Genomic DNA, 27,223 nt, shown 5'->3' on the forward strand with positions numbered 1-27,223 from the left:
TCCAAATTAATTCAAACATTGAGTGACTAATGGCTCACTAACTGTAAGGGAGCATCAGAATTAAAGTGTCATTAGCAATGGAATGCAAGGCTGAATAATTACCACTATCAGAGCTGGCAGGAAACTAACAACATAGCTGGCACGATATGCCAAAAACGTGCTCTGTCCAAAAACCTCAGTTTAAATACTCGCTACTCATTTTCATCCTGTTGAGATTTGATTTATGACTTACTTGTTCATTGTTATCGCAATAAGAAACTTGTATTGAATCACCTTTATTTATCACTTTTCCCCCGCATTTCTTCCTAAATTCCATTGATTGGAAAAGTTCGCTTTTTATTTGTGATATCTTAAAATCTTCAAATTTATGGCTATCATCATAAAGCTTCACCCGCATCTGCTTTACACTCCTGTCAATAATATATCATGAGATCGGAGACTAGAAGCATTCTGCTAAATTTTGTCTTCCTTCTATTGCATGCTAATGAAATTAGGCCTGAATTATATTAGTTTAGTTATTTATTATACTTATGGCCATTTCATAAACATACTTAAGGTTTATCTGAGTCCAGAGTAAGTAAATTCCAGTCCCAAATAAATAAATTACACAAAGCTTATCCAGGATCAGCCTTAGATGTTTTTCGGCCCAGTGAAGTCTCTGCAGGTCCAAAGTTCTGTTGCCAATCAGCGCCCCTAAATTTTGCCTAATAAAATTTGCCAGTACCTTTCCTAAATTCTAAAGATATTGCTATCTCATAATTTTATTGATCAGTGCTCCTTTCAATTCTAAAAAATTTGCTTCCCCTTAATTCTGCCATTTGGTCACACCAGCTCTGGCACTAGTCCTGGGCTTAATTGAATAACATTTTTGATTCAGACAGCTCTCAGTGTTTAACCTATGACTATCATTTACAAAATCTGATTTTTTTTCAAACCGAAAGAAATTCCTGTTAAATTTCTCCTCATCAACACTCTTTGCAATTTGCAGCAGAGTTAGCTAATCTAAAATTCTGAAACATGATGAAACAAGTGCTACTTTTACAGTATATCAAGGAAAGAGAAAAAAAATTTAATGATTTTAAGCACTGTTCATTCATCTGTCGATATAACTAACAATGGGGGGGGGGGGAAACCCAGAAACTGTTAGTTTTTAAAATGCAACCAAATGTGGTGTCTATGTAATTGATCAGATAGTTAGGAAGTACACTGTAAAAGCACCTTGTAGAAGATGGCCTGTTCATACTTTTTACAGTATGTTAGATTTAGCTGCAAGAAATGTTTGGGTTATTTCTTAAATTACAATGTGCGACCAGATGTTAGCTGATGAAATGTGTCAAAACTACATATGCCTTACTAATAAACCTAAAAGAAATGCAAGCAGAACAGTTCCACCAGAGGAATCAGCCCCAAAGAGAAGGAAATGCGAGATAAAACTTTATAATGGTAATATGACTACTAATATTTTTATTTCAGGGAAGAAAATATTGTGTGAAAAATGTCATGCAAAGCTAAATTTTACATACAAAAACTGCATTCCTGAATTTTAGTTTAAAATGAATTGCATTCATATGAATTTAGTGAAAAGCATGCAGTTTTCTTCATTTTCTTAAAATCATAAATTCAGTTATCTTTTTTTAAATTAATGTTTTTATTTATTGTTCCTAATTACAAATTTAAATGTTTTAATTGAATAATATATATTCATTATTGTGTTCTCGTTTATGTCTTTAACTCATAAATCACTGAAGTGAAAATGAAGGTTGCGGGTGTTCGAGTATTAAGATAGTTTTCAGTTTGAAATAATACGAATAACTTAATGTAAATATTAATTCAGTGCCCTAAACTTTTATTTTAAGAAACTCTAGTATAGAAGAAAAGAGAATTTGTTAAATATTAAAGTTGAGAGAGATTCTGTATTTGCAACAAATTAAGAAGGTACAAATTTTGTGTATAAGAAAGTTAGAATTTGTCTTACAGACTATGTACATTTTTACTGAATTTCAAGGTTACTTCTTATCTCAGTTTGGGTCGGTTTCTGATTATTTAAAACAAATCTTATTTCCTCTTCAAATTCCTTTTATTGATAGTTAACTATATTATATTTATAATATCATATTTATATATGGTAATATATAAATATAATATACCTGAACAAAAAAGACCAAAAACCTCTCTATATGTATATGTGTAAGATATGAAAGCAAACTTCTAAATTTAATTCACTATAACCTCTTTTCTATTTCATTTGGGAACCTCATCTATCTGCCCTAAAAATAGCGCTTAAGTCTAAACTGCGTCATTCAAATTAATCATGCGATCTTACGTAACCCTTAATGCCTCTTGACAATCACCGAGTTGTAAACCATAACTAAAAACTGACTCCCTCCCTTCTTTCTATGACCTGATGCGTCACTTTTCATTTAAGCTTTCCTCTTGGCCAGAAGCTTTGTGGCTACCTTCTTTGTTTAAGGAATATATGCTGATCTAACAAAAATGTAGAGAGCATAAGATGCTCGTCCATATGTGAACAAAATATTACGAATCCCGATATGCTTTCCTCAATAATGTTAAGTAAAGTAATAAGTTATTTTGAATTCAGACGTGTTTGCCAAGTTTCTTCGTTATTGATCTATTACGCCACCGCCAAGCTCCAAATCATTCATTTTATATCATGACATACATATTATATTAGAATTGACATACATTAATATATTAGAATTTAGAACAAATGTGCAGAAAAATTAACTGTCATAAGTGAAACAAAATGGATGAGTTTCTATTACAATAATTTAGTGGTGTGGGATAAATTTTTAATTAGAATTAATGCATTAGCAAAAACAAATATGGTCTGCTTTCTTTTCCTTTCTCTTTATCTCTTATCCCCCCCCTTAAAGTTTCTGTTAAAATATTGTACATTTGTTTCATAGTTGAGTCTTTTGCATAGATGTAGGTACATTAAACAAATGATTGTGTTTTAATATTTATTCTTCTAATATCTGAAATAATGCTTCAGTGTTAAATATTTTGATATTTAAAAGCATGAGATAAGTTATGTGTATCATTACAGTTAATTTCAATATTATTTGATTTTTAGGGTGCTTTGCGGGGCCTTTTAATGGGGCTTGGACAGTTAAATTCTTCAGAAATAAAATTAAAAAGTATTTGTTATCGTCATGGGTAAGTTTTCTAAATCTTTGTTATTGTATGTATTCATAAAAGTTCCCCCACCACCACCATTCAATGAGCTTTAAAATTTATCATAATTTAGCTGCTGTTTCTCACTATTTAAATAGAAAGTTACCTAGGACAAATCAAACTCAGTTTTTAAGTTTCTAATTCTAGCAGCTGTTAATCCTTCACTAAGAAGTTTTCAATAGAGTAGATTTTATAAACATTTTTCTTATTTAGCATATAAAAGGGGAAATTACGGAATGAATTGCGTTGATAGCTGCATTCACTTGTGCTTTTTCCCAGGGTACATATTGTGCTGCTTCAGCCACAGTCATATCTGTGGTATATTCTCCTGAAATACTTTTATGTGCTACTTTATTATGTTCATGCTGTTTTGGAGATACAGTCTTAAGTGAGTTATGCAAGAAATAAACGTAGGTATAGTAAATAACTAATACAATTCAGGCTTAATTTAGTACGCAAAAGGAGCAAGACAAAACTTAGCACAACAACTTAGCTTTTGTTGCCAATCTTGTGATGCACAGCCAGTAATGTATAACGGGCGCTATTAAGCTAGGCTTAAATTATCTTTACTGATTCTAAGGCATTTCAGTTAATGTAGCAGACTGAGCTGCTCCCTAATCTTTTAGTTTGATCCAGCTTATTATTTTTTGCAGACTGTTATTATTACAGCAATTTTATTAAAACTAAGCATGAACTTTCGATTATGTCGAAAAGAGTTCCCAATTCTGGAGCTGCCAAAGAATCTACAAAACGAAACCATGTTTTGATGTCTATTAAATAAAAAGTGAAATTGCTGCAAAAAATGGATAAAGGCATATCCATCTCAAAATTATACAAGGAGTATAGCATTGGAAACTCAACTGTGTATGACATAAGAAAAAAGAACTTTTTGAATTTTTTGTGGAAGCAACTTAACAACTTACATTGAAAGAAATGTAATAAAGTTTCCGGAATCGCTGAAGTCCCAACGAGTCCGAAATTCGGGCTTTGTACTGTATAACAATTTAAGTAATAATTTAAAATGTAACCAAAAAATTATGTCATTGGGTCAGAAAATGTTTTTAGCCTAAAGGGCATTAGCCCAGAAAGGCTATTAATTTCGTTTTGGCATTTTGCATCGGTTCAATTTTCAGATTGTTGCCACCAAACATTAGAGTCCTGTGTTATATTTAAAGAAATTAAGTAATGAAGAATCTGCATAAATGTATGTATGTTTCTCACACGGTACCTAGAGCCATCAAATTTTGAATAATGTACATCTAGACCCAAATATTCTCATCTGGAAGCCCAAATTTGGAATTGGAAATTTGTTTTATTAGCAATTTCATATTTTTTAACACTTTAAAGAATTTCTAATTAACAAACTCAACAATTTCAAAGCGAGCAATGGCAACACTGTATGGGGGGTGGACATTTGTATCTTCAGCACGCGAAACTGTTTATCGGAAATTCTAAAGATATGCTCATTTAAAAATTATTTTGCGATATTGCTGTTGAATTGAATTTTATGGTTTAAGTGCGAAGAACATGATATTTAATAAATAAAAAAAACACACAAAATGTTAAAAAATCTGAAAACTTTCTCTTTTTTTTTTTTTTTTTTTAAACCCTTTCCCTTTGAAGGGCACCGATACCGGTTGTTTGTTAATTTTTTAACCTCCGAAAAAATGCTAATTTTTCTACACCAAAAGCTATAATCGTAAGTTTCTAGTGTTACCTTTCAATTCTAAATGGTAGCATCACCCTATGAATGCTCAATATTTTGCAGTTATGAAATTAATATACCTCTTTGCAAGGTATCATGTTGAAAGATTGATAAATTCTATTGGAAGGAAAGAAAAGATTCAAAACCTGCAAATATATGACGTACATATGCTGAATCTTATATATTTACTTCATTTTTGTCAGAAATGATAATTAACAGAAGATTATTTATACGATTTTAAAACCGGTATATAATATATACCGGCGCCCACACTGAGGGTACCACGCCAGTAGATGGCAGCACCAGTCTTCTCCTTTTATACTCTGTGACATGACAGAATTTCTTTATTATTATAACAGTTTATGATGTAATAATTTTTCATGATTAATTTATAAGTCGTTTAGGATTCAGTATTATGTTCATGGAGGAATGGGGAGTTTATTGACTCTGCACTAGGACTGAATACAAGTATATTAGTTTCATTTATTCTTTGTGTACTCAGCTCAAGTTTCATTCGTCTGTGTTTAGCTAAAATTTTTATTTCAGCACTTATCTCTTTCCCAAGAGAAAGACTCATGGATTTCAAAATTGCCATCTGGGTTCAAAACTTTACACAATTGTGGGGGTTAAATGTGGCATGTTAGCCCCCAAAAGACACCCGTTGCTTCGTGTTTTCCAAAATTCTAGAATGCAAGGAAAAGGAAAGAGGTGATTGACAACTAATTTGTCATTCGGGAGTCCCGCCTTCTTCCCTTTGTGAGGTGTGATAAGATCACACAAAGGGAAAGCTCACTTAAAATGGAAATGTACTTAAGGTCCATCTCACCCGAAGTCGCGAGCTCTCCGTCACTCTTCCTTCACAAAAACTGCTGGTTTGAAAGCATGCTTTTATTCTTTAGGAAAATTCTTTGTTAATTTCAGATGAAAGACTAGAGAACACAAGAGAAATCTGCGCTCTCGTTGATACAAATAGGTTGTTTCCGAAATAAATTCTCACAGTTGGTGAAAGGAGGAAAAATATTTCTAAGGCCCGTTTTAGATGCAAACTAAAATTTATCCAAAAGTTGAAAAGGAGCCCCTATGCAGCCAAAGGGGTTGAAAATCAGAATAAGAGCTTTGAGGTGCATAAAATAATAAAATTGTTTAACGGCGTTTCTTCCTGAACAAAAAGATACATTACAACCTATATTTACAAAAAATAAAAAAGGGACCCTTACGGTCCTTGATGATCTAAAGTGTGTGTGCGTGGAGGGGGGGGGGGGCGATTCTTCGTATCATAGTATGAAGCATGGTTGTTTTTTCACATATTATCTAAAGTATAAAATACAACTTCAAAAATGCAACATACTTTCTCAGCTGAGTCGGTCGTAGTGCTTCATTTTTCAATTTTTTTAATTTTCGGCTGAGTTACATCTGCTTGTAATATTATACTAGTTCAGTTACAGCATGATACGATTTACACATGCAGTGTTATATTTGCTAAATTTTTTTATAAAATAATATTGAATTTAAATCAAGTTGAAAAGCTTTTTACCCATATTTTACATAAGTATGTTCAGCTGGGTTGCGTCATCAAAGTGCATAAAAAAACATAAATTTTATTTTTAAAGATTTAAATTTCTGCCAAAATTTTTAAAAAAAATTGTCTTTAGACTTACATAACTATATTCAAGCACTCATCACTACAGACGCACATCAAAAGTACCCAAAATTAATTTTAAAAACAAAGATTAACAGTTGGCAGCTACCTGGAAAAAAATGTCCTAGAGGGGTGTCGGTATAAAATATATACCGGCTCTCAAAATTCAGGATTTAGCTCTAGATTTTTTTAAAGTCTCAATTTTGTATCCTTAGGGTCCATAAGTTATAGTTCATGCAAAATTTTACCACAGATTAATTTATTTTATATACCGCCCCTCAAAGAGTTAAAGCCCAAAGGGCATTAGCCCGCAAGGGCTATTAATTTCGTTTTGGCATTTTGAGTTGATTCACTTTTTAAATTGTTGTCACCAAATATTATCGCTCTGTGTTATATAGTTAAAGAAATTAAATAATTAAATAACTGTATGTATGTTTCTCGCATTTTGATAAAATAACAGTATCTAGAACCATCAAATTTTGAATAACATAATATTCCAGTGAATATTGGCATCTGGAAGCTCAAATTTGGAATTGGAAATTTGTTTTATTATCTACTAACTGCTATGCGGCCAGCCGTTGTCTGGCTTTTAAATGTACCGGAAAAATGCCTGAAGCGAACACCAAACATTAAATTTAAAAACTGCACAGAATATTACTCTGCAGAACAAATTTATCAAAAAAAATCAATAAAGATGTTTTATATATATAAAAAAATGCCAATCTCTTAAAAACAGTAACATAAGAAATATGATGAAAAATTGTTGCCAAACCCATATTCTAAAAGAATGTAACTATTCAAAAAGATGTGGCTTCATCAAAAATCTATCAACAACAATAAGAAGTAAAATCGTTGCCAAAATCACATTTTTAAAGATGTGAGAAGTGTACTCCGAAGCTTCATTTAAAAGATTTTTTAAAAATACAAAATATTATCATTTTTCCAAAATTCTTTTTGTAAAAGCATTCACAAGGATGAAAGTTTAATGTGTCCAAAAATCAAAGAAAAGTAAACTGTACATTTTTAAAAATAAACTTTTTTAGAAAATATCCTGTTGAAAAGGTGTTAAGCTGTCTTCATTAAATAAATTTGTATTTAATCGATTTATTGAAACACGAAATTTATTTTAAGTTCGTAAAATAACTAAGTGCCTACGTTTCATGACAGTGGAGTGTGTAGAGTAAAATCTCGCTTTCCTATAGCCCATTATGTCTCAAAATGATGCAATTTTGTCACAAAACATAAAATTTAAAAAAAAAAAAATCTAACTCGAATTTCGAAAAAATCGCTTCAAGGTGGACTGGCTCTTGTCTAGATGCACCTGTGTACCAAATTTCGTAGCCGTGGGTCTGTTAGCTTACACGCAGCGCGAACTAAAGACACTCACACAGACAGACTCTTTCTTTTATTATATGTATAGATTTAATATTTTGTAACACTTCAACGAATTTTTGATTAACAAACTCAGGGATTTCAAAGCGATCAATGGCAACACTGTATGGGGGGGTGGCATTTTTATCTCCAGTATGCGCAACTGTGTACCGGAAATTCTAAAGCTATGCTCTTTTTAAAATTATTTTGCGATATTGCTGTTGAACTGAATTTTATGGTTTAAGTGCAAAGAACATGACATTTAATAAATAAAGTTAACACACAAAACGTTAAAAAAAAAGCCCCTTAAAATGTAATATAAAGTCTGAAAGCTCTCAGGTTTTTTTGTTTTTTTAAATTGGAATTGAAAAAGGTAGAAATACGGCCTGATTTTATTTTCAGCCTTGAAAACATGGATCAGCGACACTGGTACATCAAGACAGCAAATAATATAATATGAAAATAAATTTTTTTAAAAAAAAGTGTGCAGCGGATTTGCACAGTCCTAAGTAGGAACAGTCCAGGGCTTCATATGATCATCTGCTGTGGTTTTACAGCCAGGACCTTCATATTGTCCTACTTTTTCGACCTCGCACCGGTCTTTTCCTTTTCTTGATACATGGTATGGACCAAAGAACTTTGGCCTTAACTTTAAACTACATCCATACTGCGTTCTATGTATGGGCACTAGGTCATTCACATTGTATACCTGTGCCTCTTATCTTCTTCTTGTATGTTTTTCTGTTCTCTTCCTGAATTTTTAGAATGTTTTTTCTTGCTTCCTCTCTCATATCTTCTGGATCTTTCATCATAATATTTGTTTCTTCTTCTTCAAGAATTTCAGTAATCTTTAAGTTTTCTCGATTTCTCATTTTAATGCCAGTGATGAGCTCAAAGGGGGAGCTGTTTGTACTTCTGCTTTTAGTGCTGTTCAAGATGAACTGTACATCTCCGATGTATTTGTACTACTTGGTAGGATCTTCTATATATAATTTGGATAGGATGGAAATCAGTCAGATGAATTCTTTCCGTCTGCCCATTTCCTGTAGAACACCGGTAGTTGCAAATATGTACTGGAAGAGTAGATTTTTAGAAATTTAAAATAGTATCTTGTGTAAGTGAATTTTAGAGAATTGAAGTTTGAATACTCCATGATAAATATGATCTCCTATGTGTAATGTTAACTCATGAATAAATATAAAAGCAATCAGATTTTGTGTAATTTTTTTTATTAAATAATGAAATTAGTTTCTCATGAAGTTTGATCATCATTAAATAAATGTAAAGCAGATAGATTCTGCTTCAAATATCATTCAGAATTCTGCAACCAATGTTCAGTTTAAAGTTCAATAGTATTGGTATTTCCTTGTTAAAGCGCCCACTGAATATACTTTGGCGACATATAAAAATTAATAAATTTAAAATTAATTAGAAAACACTGTGCTAACCTTCAAAAAATGAAAAACTCATATAGAGAGATACCATTTATTTATGTTCGTGGGGGCCATAATTTGGCAGTTGCTGCTCTTATAGAATCAAATATTTTCTTTCATCTCACGTATTGCCACTATATAAACTTTCCTAAGTAGGAAGCCATTGTTAATGAGTCATTCCTCTTTGTCTTTTATTCTACTATTTGGTTGCTTCCCAGAATTGTTCAGTTTTCTGAGTATTTGCACAAGGTGTTGGAATTGCAAGACTGTACTTATGATTTGTTTTGAAATGATTAAAACTGCCCTTTTCTAATTCCTCACTCTCATAAGTTGCCAGCAATAGTACAAATTTGTTTATCATTGCCATTAGAGTTCTGGTGCCTCTGTCCACTGTTTAAACAAGAAAATGTTTTCCTGCAAATTCCCCACAAAGCTCACTATTTCAGTAATATATTGTCCTTTTGTTTGACAAAGTAGACTTTTGTCAATCTCAACAATTTTTTAAAGTGCTACAATTTTCCCTTTCATGTGCTTGATCAAAAATGAGCAACAAACTTCTCTGCCATAGTTTTTCCAATCAACGACTGTTTTCTTTTTTTAGCCATATTTAACTGCATATTACACCATCTGATTAAAGATAATTCTTCAGCTCAATAGTATATGAAGCAAAAAGCCATAAAAATAGAAAACCTGAAACCATGAAACCAGTTAATGGCACAAAGACAATAGTATATGAAGCAAAAAGCCATAAAAATAGAAAACCTGAAACCATGAAACCAGTTATTGGCACAAAGACAGTTTTTTCCTCTGCAGTTATTTACATTGCAACTTCAAATATTTTGCTTCCTGATAAATAATTTCACTTGGTGATCATTTTTGCACTTTCACTCAGCAAGCAAAATTTTATGCTCTTGGGGAGGGGACTGTGGCTTTTTGCTTTTTTAGTTGATGTTCAGATAGATATGGAGAACACTTTAGAAGGAGGGAGGATGGATGAAAGAATGAAGAATGTAATGAAGAAACTACTATTTATTTCTCACTTGATAAAGTTAAAAATAGTTTACATTTTAGAGAGGAAATAATTAAGGAAAGAATAATATACTAAAATATATGCTTCTTTTCTAATTGATTATGAGTTAAAAGTGGTAAGCATTTTAGAGAAAAAGAGAAATACTAAATGAATGATATCAAACAAATGACATCATAATCAAACCATTTGAAATAAAAAAGCTGGCAATTAAATTTGTCAGGTTTGGCAACTAATCTGGATTTGTGGACTGATAGGGATGGCCGCTTTAACAAGGAAGCACTTAATAATTTGATTTAATTCCATGTCATTAAAATAATACATATACACATAATTTTAACATTTGCTATTGAATGCATCCTATATATATATATATATATATATATATATATATATATATATATATTTAAATTTGATTAAGTTTGGATACTGAAAAATCTGAACTGCTCATTAAATCCTTCATCATAATTCATTAAATTCTGTGTCCTCTATTTAGGCAGTAGCGATCCTCCTTTCTCTCCTCTTGAGAATATTTAAACTTAAGGGTGCAATCAAAGATACGGTTAAAACTCAGAATTACAAAGACTTAATAACTCAGAAATGTTACACTTAGCAACATTATGTAGGCATCAAAATAATCAAGAAATAATATATCAAAATAATCAAGAACTTATTTTAAAGTAATGAATACATTGCAGGCATTTTATATTGCTCTGTGGAATTTAAAATAGTATTTGAGGCTTTGAAATCAGAGCTGTATTTCAATAAAATAGTCCATTCATTTTAAATATATAACTTTACATTTGAAAAAGTTGCTGTCGGGAAACTTACATTGGAAAGGTTGTACAGGGTCTAAAATTAAGCCTCCTACAGAAATGTACTGATATCTTATAAGCATAAACAAAAAAAGGGAAATGATTGCATTATGTGATTTTGAAGACCTCATGGAGCTTGGCATTTCAGCAGACCATTTTTCCCCTCTGCAAAAATCATTACCGTAATTTCAGGTAGATAACCTGGCGTATGCACCACACACATGATAATTGACTAATAAAAAATGAAAGTTCATGGGATAAGCCAAACTGCAGCAAAGCATTCCGAAACATGGCAGTTAATATTCATTTATTCAGTAATTCCGTGCCATATTGATGTTAATCATAATCGATAACATTTACAAGATAAATATAATCAGTAACATATAAATAAATAAGAAAGAAATATCTTACCTTGAACTTGCTGAAAACGAACTCTGATGATTTCTAATAGATATTATTTTTACAGGTTTGATAAACTTTGTTTATCACCATAGATTACCATATTATGAAAAAAAATATGTAAATTAGATAAAAAATCAGATTTTTTTTTATTAAGTTAAACTACATTTACTCATATTTATACAAAACCTTCAAAAGCCGACTCATCAATGTCAAAATTAAATAAATTTAACAAATGACCATCAAGGTCAATTTCATCAGTCTGTTCTAAAACACTTCTTTCAATGTCTCTATCTACACTTTCATTTTCTTTTTCGATGATTTCCGATTTAATGAAAGCTGATATATATGATTGTATCAGCTTGGACTGATTACCATGCTTTATCAACCCATAAGGCAGCCTCCTCATACGAAGCTTTTCTCATTCGTCTGGAATTTGTGATGGAATGGAGTTCGCTTTGCGTCCATTCCTTCTATTGCTTTTGTTGCTTGAAAATTCTATTGATAGTGAGATCCAACAACTGTAAAATTCTTTTTCAGCCCCACCTGTTATCACTGAGATATCGATGTTAAGTTTTTTTGCTTTGGATCTTACCGTATCCGCTGCATGGGATTGTATTGAATCCAGAACAATGAGTCCTTGGGGTTGGAAAAAAGCACCTTTCCTTTTTGGATAAATTTCTCTCAGCCAAAAGAACATCACTTCTTTGCACATCCATCCTTTTTCGTTGGCACAAATAATAACTCCTTTAGGGCAGTTTCCTTTCAGAATTGTTTTTCTTTTGAAAATTATCATAGGGGTTAACTTCTCTCCATTGGCGGTGCAACCCAAAACTAAGTAAAAGAAGTCTTTTCATTCCCAATTGTTAACACTGAAATATTTTTTTCACATATTGAATGAACAGTTCTGCTCGGAGGACAGTCAAAAGTACAAGTATCCATATTAATTATTTGCCCTCTTTTCAAATTTTGTTCTTTAATTTTCTTAGATGTGAACTCCAAAAAAGTTATCTTTTTTTGAAGCCAGTCCACAGGAAACTTTTGCCCAACTGTTGTTTTCGTACTGAGAGATAATTTCTTCCTCTTCATGAACCTGAAACACCAATTAGGTCCTCCAGCAAAATTTTCAATTCCCATTTATCGAGCAATTGCTCTTGCTTGAATTCAAACTGTTGATACTGATAATCCACTTTCTCTCTGCTCTATTGTCTATTTCTGTAAATTGTCCTCTAAAACGGGCCAGGTTATAATACCAGTTCAATGAGATTTTTTATTCTTAGGCATTTTCTCTAATTCTTGTTCAGACATTCACCGTCGAATGCATAGCTCGTCAACTTGAAGTTCTTTAGCCGCGGCGCAATTTCCAATTTTGATTGCTTTCTTCACTGCTGAAGGCTTAAAATGCAGCTCTACAACTTTTTTTTCGAGTAGGAGCCATAAGAATAATAAAATTTTTAAAACATGAATGATAAGGTAAAAAAAAAAGCAAGCTACAAAGCAATAAAAACGTGTAAGAATGAACACAGCAATTGACAAGTAAACATAGCTGTTTCAAAAAAAAAAAAAAAAAGAAAGTCATAGGAAAATGCAGGCAAAACCATGGAGTTTAGCAGAAAGTATATGCATTCCCTATGCATCTAATTTTTTTTTTTTTTTCCCCTGCTAATTCTCAAGATGTTATGTTATCATGCTGTAACAAGAAAATTCAGATGCTTTTACTCTTATGCTAGTTATAGGATTGAAATCCTTTACTTTCTATTTTTACAACATCACATAACTATAAAATGGGTTGAGAAATTAATTTTTTGTCTTTAAATTCTTGTTTCTTTTCTTTTTTTTAGCTAATGTACATTAATTTCATTCATATTTTCTAAAAATTTAAACCTCAGGCTTACAAATGATTTAGCGCAATCTGAGGTTAAAATATTGCAGCAAATTCTAACTTGTGCATAACTTACAATCTGAATTAGCGAAGTGTTAAGGACAGAGTGAAAATAAAATTCCCTCAGATATGCTGCTCCTGCAGATACTTCACAAACTAAATTTTCAACTTCTAAACATGTATAAGCCGCAGCTTATCTACCCAAATTATGGTATATGAATTGTAAAGATTTTTCAAGAAATAAAATTTGAACTTAAAATTTATAAGCCAGTTGATAAAAGAAATTTGCTGGCTTATCAATTGCTAAATAGTAATTCAAGCAGTGGGAAAGAAAAACTCACAAACACAGAGAAAATTTTAAATAAATTTAAGAAGAAGAACAGCAGTGCCATCCAATAATATCTGGAAAGATTAGCACCGAGGAAAAAATAGCGAATATGTGCAGTGCAGGTTTGAATTTAAATTTTTTTTTATAATTAATATTGTATAATTTGACTCATTTGATTTTCTGCTATTTTCCCCCAAATATACTTATTGTCATTTGCCTTTATCCAATGCAAACATTTAACTGCTTTCCTTTATCATTCTATATACCGTTTTGTTTCAGGCATATTTACTCTGTGTTTATCTTTGGTAACCAGTACCATTTTCAAGGTTGCATATTTTGGTATTTTCAGAATGAACCAGGGTCGTGTAGTTTTCTAAATCTGTTCCATTCCCAGTATCTTTGATGTCGATGATTTTGTACAGTTCCTCAGTTTTGAAGTGATGTAACTAAAAATTTTTGATAACTTTTATTTAGAAACTCTTTAAGGGTGCACTAGTGCCAATATTTTTAACCCTGTGAGTGACAGGACCGCCTTTATCTGATCATAAGATTTTTTGTCACTTGTTATATATTACTTTAAACTTTTTTTTACATTATTTCATGATGTAAATATTGTCTTAATGAATGAAAGTTTATGAAAAGACATAATATTAAGTTTATGAAAAGACATAATATTAAGTTTATGAAAAGACATAATTAGTAATTATACAAATATAGCTAATAAATGCTCTTTAAATACAGGTGTTCATTATTCAAGAAGCCATATCATTGAGAGGGTTAGGAGGAAAATCTTTCTATGATGATCATTTTATACAATTCTTCAGTTTTGAAGTGATTTTTTTAGAAAAGTTTGAGAATCCTTACTTTGAAACATTTTAAGTGTCTTTACATGGACTGCTGTTGTTGACTAAATTTAAGAGGCATGTAAAAGAATTACCAACTCGATTGATCAAAATAAAAATACAAATTGTTATAAATACTTGTTAACGAGGTTATGTGAAGCGGAGACCAATGGCAGAACTGACTTTGTTATCAAAAAAGAATCACTATTAACTGAGTTAATATTGATTCCTTTTTTTATTATAAAAGCAATGTCATTGAGAGGGTTAAGAAGAAAATCATTATTCTAAACTAATAATGAACATCATTCTTATGTAATTATCTATGTGAAATTATCTTAAGGTCAAAATGATTGTTTTTAGAGTATTAACTTTTGAATTATTACAAACAGCTTTACTTGTTTTACTGTTATGCAGAAATTATTCTACAATTTCAAGACTTTTATCATATTCAATTCAATTCAGTATTTCAAGACTTTTAGCATGAGCTCCTATTCATACTTGTTGCTTATTATATAATCATGAGGTGAGATATTGCAGTGTGTAATTTGTAACGCAGTTGGATAGAATTAATTGCATCTATGAAAATCTAAATATTATATTGCATTTTCGTGTATTTCTTGTGTTGATTATAAAAATGATGTTTCTTTTCAGACTTTTAGGCCTTCACAAAATATTATCATTTGCAACAAATGAGTGGCAACAAGATATAATAAAAAATCAACTTCCTAGTCTTTTAGGAGGAGTAGGACCAATGCATTCCTTTGTGCAATTATGTAAGCCTTGTTAAATTAAATTTACGAAAGTGCTTTGCATTCTTATTTAAAAGTTTAAAAGATTTTATGACTTAAGTATTCTTTAAATACAGTTCAAGGTATCAAAGACTTGTTTTATTTGCCTGTGATGCAATACAGACGTGATGGGCAGATTGTAAGGGGTCTACAATATGGAGCATCTTCTTTTTCCACTTCTACTGCAATGGCCTTTCTGGATCTTACAAGTCGGCTAGTTGGTGCAATTCAAGTAAATACCTTTATTAGTTATTTATAGCTCGCACTGTTTTCTGTAAATTGATGAAAAATCATAAGTACTCTAAAAATAATCATCTGCCAGCCATGCTATGTCAGTGCATGCTTAGTGCATGCACATTTATAAAGAAAGGAAATCAAAAATTGTATAATCATGTTTGATTTATTAAATTATTTCATTTTTTTTTTTTAAGTTAGATTAGTTAACCGTAACAAAGCATGCAAAATACATTAAACATTTTCTGAGGTGACCATTCATAATTCTGAAGAACTTTGGCTTTTTGTGAAGTTGGGTCATCTTAGAGAAGCCAGTTATCAGTGAGGTGATTATCAGTTTACATAATAGATTTATCCTGTCCAAACCGTGGAGTCTGTTAACATAAGCAGAAGTGCAGTATATTGATTTATTATAATAATTCTTTTGGATGAATCACAAATAATAATGTAGTAATATAAAAAAACTTAGGTAATGACAATTTTCTTAAATACTATAAATGACTAATATTTTATAATACAGAAATTAATACATAAAAATCCTTCCAAACATTGGGAGGACTTAAATCTTTCCAAATAATTTTTTTATTTAATATCTCCCAAAAATGTGTAATTCATTAAACATTTTTATTCAAATTATTTATTATATAAAAACACTCATTCTTCATGCTGAGTTTTGCCAACTTAATTTTCTCTTTTGATGACTGCATTTTCAAAAACAATTTTAACTTCTTAAATAAATCAGCCGTCCCATTATTCCCTAAATTACAACCTAATTATTTTAATTTATTTAATAGAATTTAGAGTGGAAGTTTTCAACCTTTTTTGCCCCATGTACCCCTTTCACCATTGTTAAAAGATCATTGCCACTCTCATTTCCCAAACTTGAAAAATAAATACTTTTTCGTGTGTTTCAAAAAGTGTAAAAAATATTTATAGATACCAAAACTTGAACAAAAATAATTGTTTATATCCATATACTAAAACTAAATACTTAACAGGTAAATAAAAGGCTGACCACATTTCTTCCCTAAAACTATGAAATTCCACTTAAGGGGAGAATTCCCCCTGGGTTATAATCCCTGATTTAGAAATATAAAAAAATTTAGGTAATGACAATTTTCTTAAATACTATAAATGACTAATATTGCAGTGTGTAATTTGTAATGCAGTTGGATAGAATTAATTGCGTCTATGAAAATCTAAATATTATATTGCATTTTCGTGTATTTCTTGTGCTGATTATAAAAATGATGTTTCTTTTCAGACTTTTAGGCCTTCACAAAATATTATAATTTGCAACTTCCTGTCATCCAGAATTCTTCTGTCAGAAAATTGTTCCTGTCATCCAGAATTTTAATCCAAGATATAATTTCACTTTCAACTTAAACATATTGATACACTGTTACTTATACTTAAAAGTTTCTAGCTTATTTGGCTCAAGCAAACGAAATAAGGCCATTGTAAGAAATGTTCTTTCAAAAATCCTTGGAAATTTATAGATGTAGTGAAGAACTGGCGTCACATTTGAATGTGGTGGAAAGCAAATGATCATATCCTGTTCATTCAGAATTTTATAGAAACTAAGGTAAAACTTTCTGCCATAAACAAATTTTGAAAATTAACAGACACATTGAAAAGTGAATGCTGTATTTGCATTTTATTAACACTTTAAATAGTGAGTTTCCGTCAAATGAAGAACAAGAGAGGAAAGATTTTTAAATATGAACACTTAAGACAATATCAGTCTTATGATAAATGAACATTTGAACTTCGGACATAAAGCCTGGGTTTTATAGGAAGTTATGAATTAATGAGAGCCAAAAAAGAATGCATAAGTTTTGCTGTTGTCATCTGTAAAAATGATGAGAAAAAAATATTTAAATACATAAGTTTTGTCTTTCAGAAGGCATAGAATTAATTTTCTTCATTATATCCTTCCATAAGTTTGACAGTTTACAGGCATGTTTAAGTCTGCTAATGGGAGATAAGACTTTTAGCAAATTTTAGTTACTAATTCAGAAGTCAAACAACAAAAATCAGCGTTATATTTACAAAATTTTCACAGGACTAGTTTCGATGGTTTTACCGAACCACCATCTTCAGCTGCAAAACCGCAAATGAACCAGATAGGAAATAATGATTAGATAAGATAAGAAAGCCTGGACAAGAATAATATTTTGCGGTTTTGCAGCTGAAGATGGTGGTTCGGTAAAACCATCGAAACTAGTCCTGTGAAAATTTTGTAAATATAACGCTGATTTTTGTTGTTTGACTTCTGAATTAGCATTTATTCGGCGTGTTATTGTGTCTTAAATTTTAGTTAGTTGTGATTAGTTTTGGAAATGAAATTGCTCACTTTTCAGGTTGACAAGGAGAAAGATCACTTCATTTCCCTTTTTGTCCAGGCTCAGGATACTGGGTTTTCAGTAAGCTTTTTCTGATAGGGTAACAATTTTATTTCTGGATTGCAAGATTTCAAAGTCTATTGTTTCCGCACTGTTTTCATGGTCCCCCCTTCTGGGCTGTAAATATTTGAGATATTATAAAATTTGCCATGTGGCTTAAAAGACATTGTAAGTATTTTCCTTATTCCCTTTCTATAATTTGCATGAATATATGAATTATCCTTCACCATGTTTTAAGCATCTATGCATGTTAAAACATCTTATCTATCCATGGCCAAAGCTCTGTCATGTAAGGCATTAAATTGGCTGCTTGTTGACTTGAAAGTCATAATCTTCACATTAAGGTAGAGGAAGATTTACCTGGTGAGTTGTTTCACTGTGCTAGGATAGATTTTCAGGCTTTTGTGTTCCTAAAAAGTCTCTGATTCCATTACAAACTCTGATGTCTCCAGTCCAATTTTGACTAGAGTATCATTTTTAAACCTGTAAGCATTTATCTGGATATCCTTCATACTTACATGGTACTTAATTACTTTGATTCTAACCAACTCAATCATAAAGCTGAACTTGTATTCTTGCTGTGGAGCTCCTTTAAAGTCAAAAATGGAATGTTTTCGAGAAACCTGCATGAGCTCTTTCCATTCCAAATTAGGTTGTGGACAGAAAAAAAGTGATAATATGATCTTCTCTGACATATGCTCTAGTTCCTTAACAGTTTCTATTTGCCTTTTTTTTTTTTTAATGGGTGTAAATATATGCTGTTGTGATCTGTCTGTTGGGATTGTTCATTCTGATAGTTTTGCTAGCTTTTGTCTTTCTTAAGAGCTTGAATCTCCAAGATGAGTGAACTTACTCCAGAAGTGTTTCTGGAACATGTATTAACACCTCTTCATTACTTTAACTGAGTTTTAAGTATAAAATGTTGATAGGGTGTATTCAAAATAAGGAAACATACAAAATCTTTTAAATATTAGGGAGTTCAATTACTTGTTCAATTGTTGTTCAACAAAATTGTCTTTCATTTGAAAATCATAGTACCATTCTTAATTCTTCACCAATAAACCATTACTTTTCTTTTTTAGTAACAGATAACATGCATTCTATAAGCAGAAGTTTGAAACTTTTAATGCTGTGCAAAAATAGTTACTGCAAATTTGATTATTATGAATATTGTCTAAATTCATGCTTGTTAATGAGATCAGTTTTGGCTTTATTGCTGAAAAGTTGTTGTATGAATGAAATTAAGAAAGAAAGTTTAAGCTAATGTTCAAGTTTGCCTTACTATAGGAAGTTTATTAAAGATTTAGAAAGACTTATAAAAGTTGAATGAATAATAGAAGCTAGATCCAAATTTTTGTAAAACAAATTTTGTACAGTATACAATTTTTGTGTACTGAGATTTTTGTACGCCCAAAGGGACAATTTGCATCGTCCACTATAAAATAGCATTTCACTTTTCAAATTCTTGCCACCAAATATTAGAGCTCTGCATTATATTTAAATAAATTAAGTAATGAAGAATCTGCATGAATGTATGCATTTTTCTTGCATTTTGAAAAACAGCGGTACCTAGAGACATCAAATTTTGAATAACATAATCTTCCACTCAACAATGGGCATCTGGAAGCCCAAATTTTGAATTTGTTTTATGATCTATTTCATGTTTTGTGAAACTTAAACGAATTTTTGATTAACAAACTCAACAATTTCAAAGCGAGCAATGGCAACACTACACAGAAAAAGAAAAAAATTTATCTCCAGCATGTGAGACTGTATATCAGAAATTCTAAAGATATGCTCTTTTTAAATATTTTGCGAAGTACCAACTGAATAGAAAAAAATTTAAACGCAAAAAATAATGAAGAGCTGCTGACTATCAACTGATGAACCAAATTTACTGATTGTACTTATGTGGAACGTTTTCCCATTTAACTTTGGTCATGTGATCTGGCTACATATGTGCTGTGCCAAAGACAAAGCCCTAGCCTATTCATTCCATCTCTTTTTCCTTCAACAGCAGTCGAGCATATAAGCTCAGTTATATCTCTATTTTTAAAACTATAAACATTGTATCAACAACAAATACATATTCCTAGGCCTTCAGTTTAAAACCACTGGATTAGGGCAATTAATATTATTGTAATTTTGTTCCATTGAGAAGCTGCAGTTGAAATTTTCTTTAACTAAGAAGACAAAAGTAAAAATAAAAAAGTAGAAATGTATAAAAGCCTAAAACTGACATATGATTGCATTTAATATTGTGAGAGTTTCTAAATATTGAAATAAAGAAAAGAATTAAGAGATTTTGCTGCTATTGTAAGGCAGAAAAATTTATATTATCTGGAGCAACAGAAAAGTTGACAAACAAAGCAGTGCTGAAAGTTAGAAAATCTAGCCGCTGAAGATGAAGCACTGAAAGACATGCAGTGTTTCAAGTCAAGTAATTTAAAAAATAAATAAATAAAATAAAGCAAAACTAGGAGGACTTAAAAAAATAAGAAAAGAAATGTATACTAGAAAAAAGAAAATGAAGAATTTATTGTAATGACTAGCTTTTTAACCATAATATTCATATTTACATACCAAACTGTTTATCTTTCTGCCATTAAACATATATTTGATGGCTAATGTTATTCTTATCACTTTGAAAGTGTATACAGTCAAAAGTCGTTAATTCGAACACCCATAATCCGGAATGATCTATAATCCGGACCTCAAACCTACAAACTTTCTGCGCATGCGCATAAGACCTTTACTAGGAGGATTTTAAAAAAAATAAGAAAAGAAATGTATACTAGAAAAAGTGAAATGAAGAATTTATTGTAATGACTAGCTTTTTAACCATAATATTAATATTTACATACCAAACTGTTTATTTTTCTCCCATTAAACATATATTTGATGGCTAATGTTATTCTTATCATTTTGAAAGTGTATACAGTCAAAAGTCGTTAATTCGGACACCCATAATCCGGAATGATCTATAATCCAGACCTCGAACCTCTGCGAATGCGCATAGGCGTTTACGCATGCACGTAAGACCTTTACGGTTGCAAATTTGAGTGTGTGCATGCGCATAATAAGTTTACGCATGCGCGTTTAATGTATAACGAACGGTATAAGCTAAGCTAAAATTATCTAATTCAGTTAATGTTGCAGATTGCGTTGTTCCTTAATCATCAAATTGGATCCGGCTTATTATTTTTTGCAGACTGTTAGAGCAATTTTATAAAAGTGAGCTTGAACTTTTGATTATGTCAAATAGAATTTCTGATATATATTTACTAATATGTAAAGGATCTAAAGCGAAAGTATGTTTCGAAATCCGAAATCTGTTTATCAATTTCACGCTGCTTGGCGGGGGGAACGTCGCGGCGCGCAATGAATTGGAAGTTGATCTGTCAGCACTATCCTTATCTTCAGGGCAGATGTTTTTATTTTATTTGGCTTATAATTCCTTACTAAATGTAGTATTTCATCTCGATGTACTCCGTCTGTGATATGATTTAAATCAAGTTCCTCGTCATTATAATTCGATTCCGATAGTGACGAAAGTGACGCAGAGGTTATTGAAAACGAAAAAATTTCGATTGACAAATTAATCAGTTTTCTCAACTCAGCAATTATAGGACTTGAACAGCGGGACTTTGTAACTAAACAAGAAATTATGTCTGTTTCATAGAATTAAAGAGAAAGTATTATCACATGAAACGAAGCAACTTAAACAACTTACATTGAAAGAAATGTTTAATAAAGTAGACAAATAAATATTAAGCTTTTTCTTTTTGTAAATTTTGATACCCTTTAGATCATAATTGTTCTTTATTTCATTAATTACGGTTTTATATTTTAAATTTTATAATTTCTGCATGCCATCTTACCAGATTTAAACTGATGATCTATAATCTGGAAAATCGATAATCCGGAATCGCCGAAGTCCTGACAAGTCCGGATTAACAACTTTTGACTGTATATATGTATTACTTTGCAGATTGCGCAAGTATTAAAAAGACTTGTTATTGAACTAAGTGAATTTTAGATCATTCAACATATATATATATATATAATTTTAAACATAAAGTCAGACATTTAGAACTAATATTTCATAAAGACCAGAATTTCTCCATTAATAAGATGGATATCATATTATAAATTAAAATTTTTGCACTTCATTCTCTTCAGCTTAGAAAATGATTGTGGTCTATTTACTTTCAGTAAAAAATCGTGCCCCCAGTACAACCCACAAATGGCCAAGCATTAAAAAATCGCTGAACAGTGGTAATCTGGTGAGGGGTTCGAATCTTTGTGAACGAGCTGGTTGCATGAACGTTTTCATGGTTTGCATCATGTATAATGTGTATATGAACTAGTTGCCCTTTGAAAATCCTCCACAAAGTCATCCCACCTCTTAGGCAGATAGTCCTCAAATACTTTCTCATAATCAAATTAACCAAACCTAACCATGCGTGTAGTGAGTGCTTAAGGATTTTTGTTCATTAAGTCAGCAATGTAAACATTTTCCATAAATATATTATGTGAGTATTTTGACTTTAACTTTTGTTTTGAAATTTAGCAAGTTTTGAGCATTATAATATTTCAGTTGTTTTTACCTCATAGTCTTATTAAATTTAAGCCAAATAAATAATGTTCATGTTTGTATAATAAGTCAGAGGTGCTTTAGAAATGTTTGTTTTGTTTCCCTGGAATATATATACAGTCAAAAGTCGTTAATTCGGACACCCATAATCCGGAATGATCTATAATCCGGACCTCAAAGCTACAAACTTTCTGCGCATGTGTCGCATTGACGCATGCGTGTAAGACCTTTACGGCTGCGAATATGCGTGTGCGCATGCCTAAAATATGTCTACAAATGCGCGTTTAATGTATAACGGACGGTATAAGCTAAGCTAAAATTATCTAATTCAGTTAATGTTGCAGATTGCGTTGTTCCTTAATCTTCGAATTGGATTCGGCTTATTATTTTTTGCAGACTGTTAGAGCAATTTTATAAAAGTAAGCTTCAACTTTCGATTATGTCAAATAGAATTTCTGATATATATTTACTAATATGTAAAGGATCTACAAAGTGAAAGTATGTTTCGAAGTCTATTAAACAAAAAGTGGAATTGCTGCAAAAAATGGATAAAGGCATACCCTTTGTTTATCTAAACTTTATTGCTAAAATTGCTCTGTTTATCTAAACTTTGTTTATCTTTAACACCGCGGCGTGCAGTGAATTGGAAGTTGATCTGTCAGCACTATCCTTATCTTCAGGGCAGATGCTTTTATTTTATTTGGCTTATAATTCCTTACTAAATGTAGTATTTCATCTCAATGTACTCCGTCTTTGATATGATTTAAATCAAGTTCCTTGTCATTATAATTCACTTCCGATAGTGAAGAAAGTAACAGAGGTTATTGAAAACAAAAAAATTTCGATTGACAAATTATTCGATATTCTCTCGGCACAGCAATTATAGGACTTGAACAGCGGAACTTTGTAACTGAACAAGAAATTATGTCTGTTTATAGAATTAAAGAGAATGTATTATCACATAATAAACGAAGCAACTTAAACCACTTACATTGAAAGGAATGTTTAATAAAGTAAACAAATAAATATTAAGCTTTTTTTTTTTTTTTTTTTTTGTAAATTTTGATATCCTTTAGATCATAATTGTTCTTTATTTTATAAATTATGGTTTCATATTTTTAATTTTATAATTTCTGCATGCCATCTTACCAGATTTAAACTGATGATCGATAATCTGGAATCGCCGAAGTCCCGACGAGTCCGGATTAACGACTTTTGACTGTATATAATATATATATGTTACTGTGAAACACCAAAATCTGGAGAATGTCGACTTTCACCAGTGAATGTCAACATTCACATAGTCGCTTGGTGTATGCCCGAAATATTTTCCAAATACCCTTATTTCTGACTTACACCGGTAAATGTTGACAATGTTATTTATTGCAACAACTTAAACTATTATGACACTTTGAATTGTACGAGAGGCCCTTGCTTTTACAACTGTATTTATTTTGGAACACTTCCTTTTGCAATGACAGCGTCTACATATACTCCTCTCTTTTCGACCTACACCAGAGCATATCTCTGATTGTCGACATACACCGGTGAGGGTCCGAATGTACACTGCTCAAAAAAAAAAATGGGACAGTCCTATATCTCCCGATCTACTGGGCCGATTGACAAAATTCAAATTGCGTTCTTCATGTCTCGAAAGCGTGACTTAGGATATATATTAGTTTTATATATAGCACTATTCTAACATAGGTATTTTGACACAAAATCGGACTTTTTCTGAAATAACATACCAATTTTTTTACATATTTCAATTCTACGACTCAAATTACGCCTAAATATGAAATTTTGTAAAATTTGGAGTGAAATTTACGGAGAAATTCACAAATTTATGTTGGCACTTTTTTGTCAGTTTGTGCCAAGAATAGTTCACTTGGCGAACTTCTTAATATATGGCAACCTAGTTTCCTTTCCTGTGAGCGGAAAAAAAGTCACTATCATTCCTTTTTTCCAAATAATATTCTTTATATTATATTTTTAATTATAACTTATTATTTTAAGTAATTTTTTCTTTTTCGAATTTCATTTTAATTGTTTAAGTTGCATGGTTTTTTTTTTTTTTTTTTTTTTTTTCCCCGAATAACTATTTTAAAAATTTCTACTTTCCTATTCGAACTGCGTAAATAAAGGTGCAGCATTTATTTTTTTTCAAATAGTTTTCTTTATATATATTTTTTGTCATGGTTATTATTTTAGGTAATTTTTAAATTCTTAACTTTTATTTTAATTGTTTTTGTTGCATTGTCTCTTCAGATAATGGTTTTAAAATTTTCTATTTATTCCTTCGAATTGAGCATTTTAAATATATTTATTAATATAAATTTTCCAGAATTTGATTTTATTTATTTGAATTGTGTTTCTTTCGGAGGAATACTTTGTAACCCAGACTACGATGCGTTTGAAAACTGCATATATTAAAAGAGAAAATACAGTAAAGCACAGTTAAAACGCATTTCAATGTTCCGTTCAGAAAAGATATATATAAATAAGAGAGACATTTAACTTAGGATTGCGACATTTTAACTTAAGATGACTTGCATACACTGCTTTAAACAGTTTTATCATTGTGCCCATTGCTTTACACAATTTTATCCTACATTTGGCTTCTTAAATGTTATTCATATTTTAGTCAAATATTTTATTTTTGAAATTGTAAAAATCAAATATCATAAGATTAAAAAGTTTTAAATTTAAAAAAAAAAAATACAAATACTAAATTTTACCGTAAAATGTATTTTTTTTCTCTTTTTCTTCAGGCATTCTACTTTATTTTTGCTCTTTTTCTTTAGGCATTCTGCAAGTATATTAAAAAATATCCAATTTTCGAAATATCTTGATATTTCTGACAATCATTTTAAATAAAGTTATCGCCTTCCATTTCATAAAGGCCCACAAATGGCCGAGCGGTAAAGTTGCTGAACACTGATAGTTCACTCCGGGGTTCGAATCCCAGTAAACAGGCTGGTTGCATGGGTGTTTTCGTGGATTTTCTCATATGTACCGTGTATGCCAGATGATTTCCCTTAGAAAGTTCTTCACAAAGGCATCCTTCCTTTTAGGCAGATAGCCCTGCTTTGACGTAACTTAATAATTCAATTCAATCCATTTCATCAATATTTGGTCAGAGCTTTTATCAGTCTTTAAAGGCTAAACATTTTGAAGGTATGAGATGAAAGGAAAGACTGGTTTCATCAAGAGGTTTTGGTTTATTTAATTATGACAAAGCACACTAGAGCTATCTGCCTAAGGGGAGAGATGCCTTCGTGGAGGACTTTCTAAGGGGAACTGGCTGGCATACACGTTGCACATGGGAAAAACCACGAAAATGCCCAAGCAGCCAGCCCGTTCATGGGATTCGGACCTCGGACAGAACTACCAGCGTTAAGTGACTTTATCGCTCAGCCGCTGTTTCATCAGGAGGAAAAAAAAAAAACATCTTTAGGTGACATCCACATACATCACTGGATAAACTCCTGAATCTTCAAATAATTCGAATGAGAAAATCATGGGATTCTCCATTTATGATACGATATGATGTTCTATAACGTAATTTAAATTTATACAACCATATAGTCTAAACCATATTGTCTTTTCTGTTAACCACAAGCTCAATTAATGGTATTTGCTGGTGTATACGTCCAAGTGTTTTTTTCTTTGAACACCTAAATTCATTGAAGTATCCTGAAAGTATCTTCAAAAGCGTCCAACTTTTTGAAACATCTTGGTATGTCTGAGAGAAATTTCCCTGCAAATTTTTGCTTACTTTTCTCCCTAATTTTCTTGTTTCCTTCTACAGTTGTTTTCAGTGCACACACAAGAAAATTAAGAGTTTTTGATTGCTAGACTTCCATAAATTTTGCTTTCTTGTCAATTTTTTAAAATATCAATTACATGAACTGTGTTTCAGCTGAAGACAGCTTTTCATTTTCTAGTCATTTGAACTATAAATAAAAAAAAGAGAAGTCCAAAGGATAAATATTTTAATTAAAAGATTTTTGCTAAATGACAAAGAAATAAAACAATCCAGCAGGGTTAATTCTGTACCACCGAGTAACCCGATTCTTATATCGGCTGAAACAATCTAAATCATATTATAGATCATGTTTTTTTTTATACAATCTATAACGCAAGAGAAAAATTAGCCTCTTAAAACATTATTTCTAAGAGGATTAATATAAAAGATTATATATATATATTTTAAAGCTGGGACTTGAACCAAACTGTCAAACTTTTCAAAGTTTAATTTACATGGTGGTTATAATTAAAGTTCTAATTTGAAATGGTCATAAAAGGAAAACTACCGTACCAAATGTTATCAAACTTGGGAATCTTGTAAAGGAGGTTATGAGAATTTATTTTCAGCGAGGAAAAAAAAATAGTTAAAAAAACTCATCACCAGGGGGAAAATGACGCTGTATACAAGATTCTTAAATGAAATAAGACACAAAAACATCTGTTTAAAATATGTTTAATATTTTCCGAAACGTGTTACAAAGCATGTTCAATGTAGCTTCTAGCATTTTCCGAAAGCAAGTTAAATCCTGTTAC

General features: G+C 31.1%; 1 protein-coding gene across 4 annotated transcripts in view; it reads left to right on the plus strand.

Moving 5' to 3' along the window:
* The window catches only part of Atg2 (Autophagy-related 2), a 286,485-nt gene that overhangs the window by 241,544 nt on the left and 17,718 nt on the right, over positions 1–27,223 (plus strand). For 2 of the 4 annotated variants that reach the window (XM_085810697.1, XM_085810698.1), the window contains exons 39-41: positions 3,095–3,177; positions 15,288–15,409; positions 15,502–15,656. In XM_085810697.1, the coding sequence (XP_085666823.1) occupies positions 3,095–3,177; positions 15,288–15,409; positions 15,502–15,656 (360 nt within the window). Of the gene's footprint in view, positions 1–3,094; positions 3,178–14,143; positions 14,237–15,287; positions 15,410–15,501; positions 15,657–16,922; positions 17,172–27,223 lie in introns of those variants that run through there. The other 2 variants (XM_085810699.1, XR_015039434.1) reach the window with 2 other exon arrangements.

This window comes from Stegodyphus dumicola, chromosome 2 (assembly GCF_044657685.1).
Source record: "Stegodyphus dumicola isolate Sdum_Otavi_A_Nest chromosome 2, ASM4465768v1".
NCBI classification, from domain to species: Eukaryota; Metazoa; Arthropoda; class Arachnida; order Araneae; family Eresidae; genus Stegodyphus; species Stegodyphus dumicola.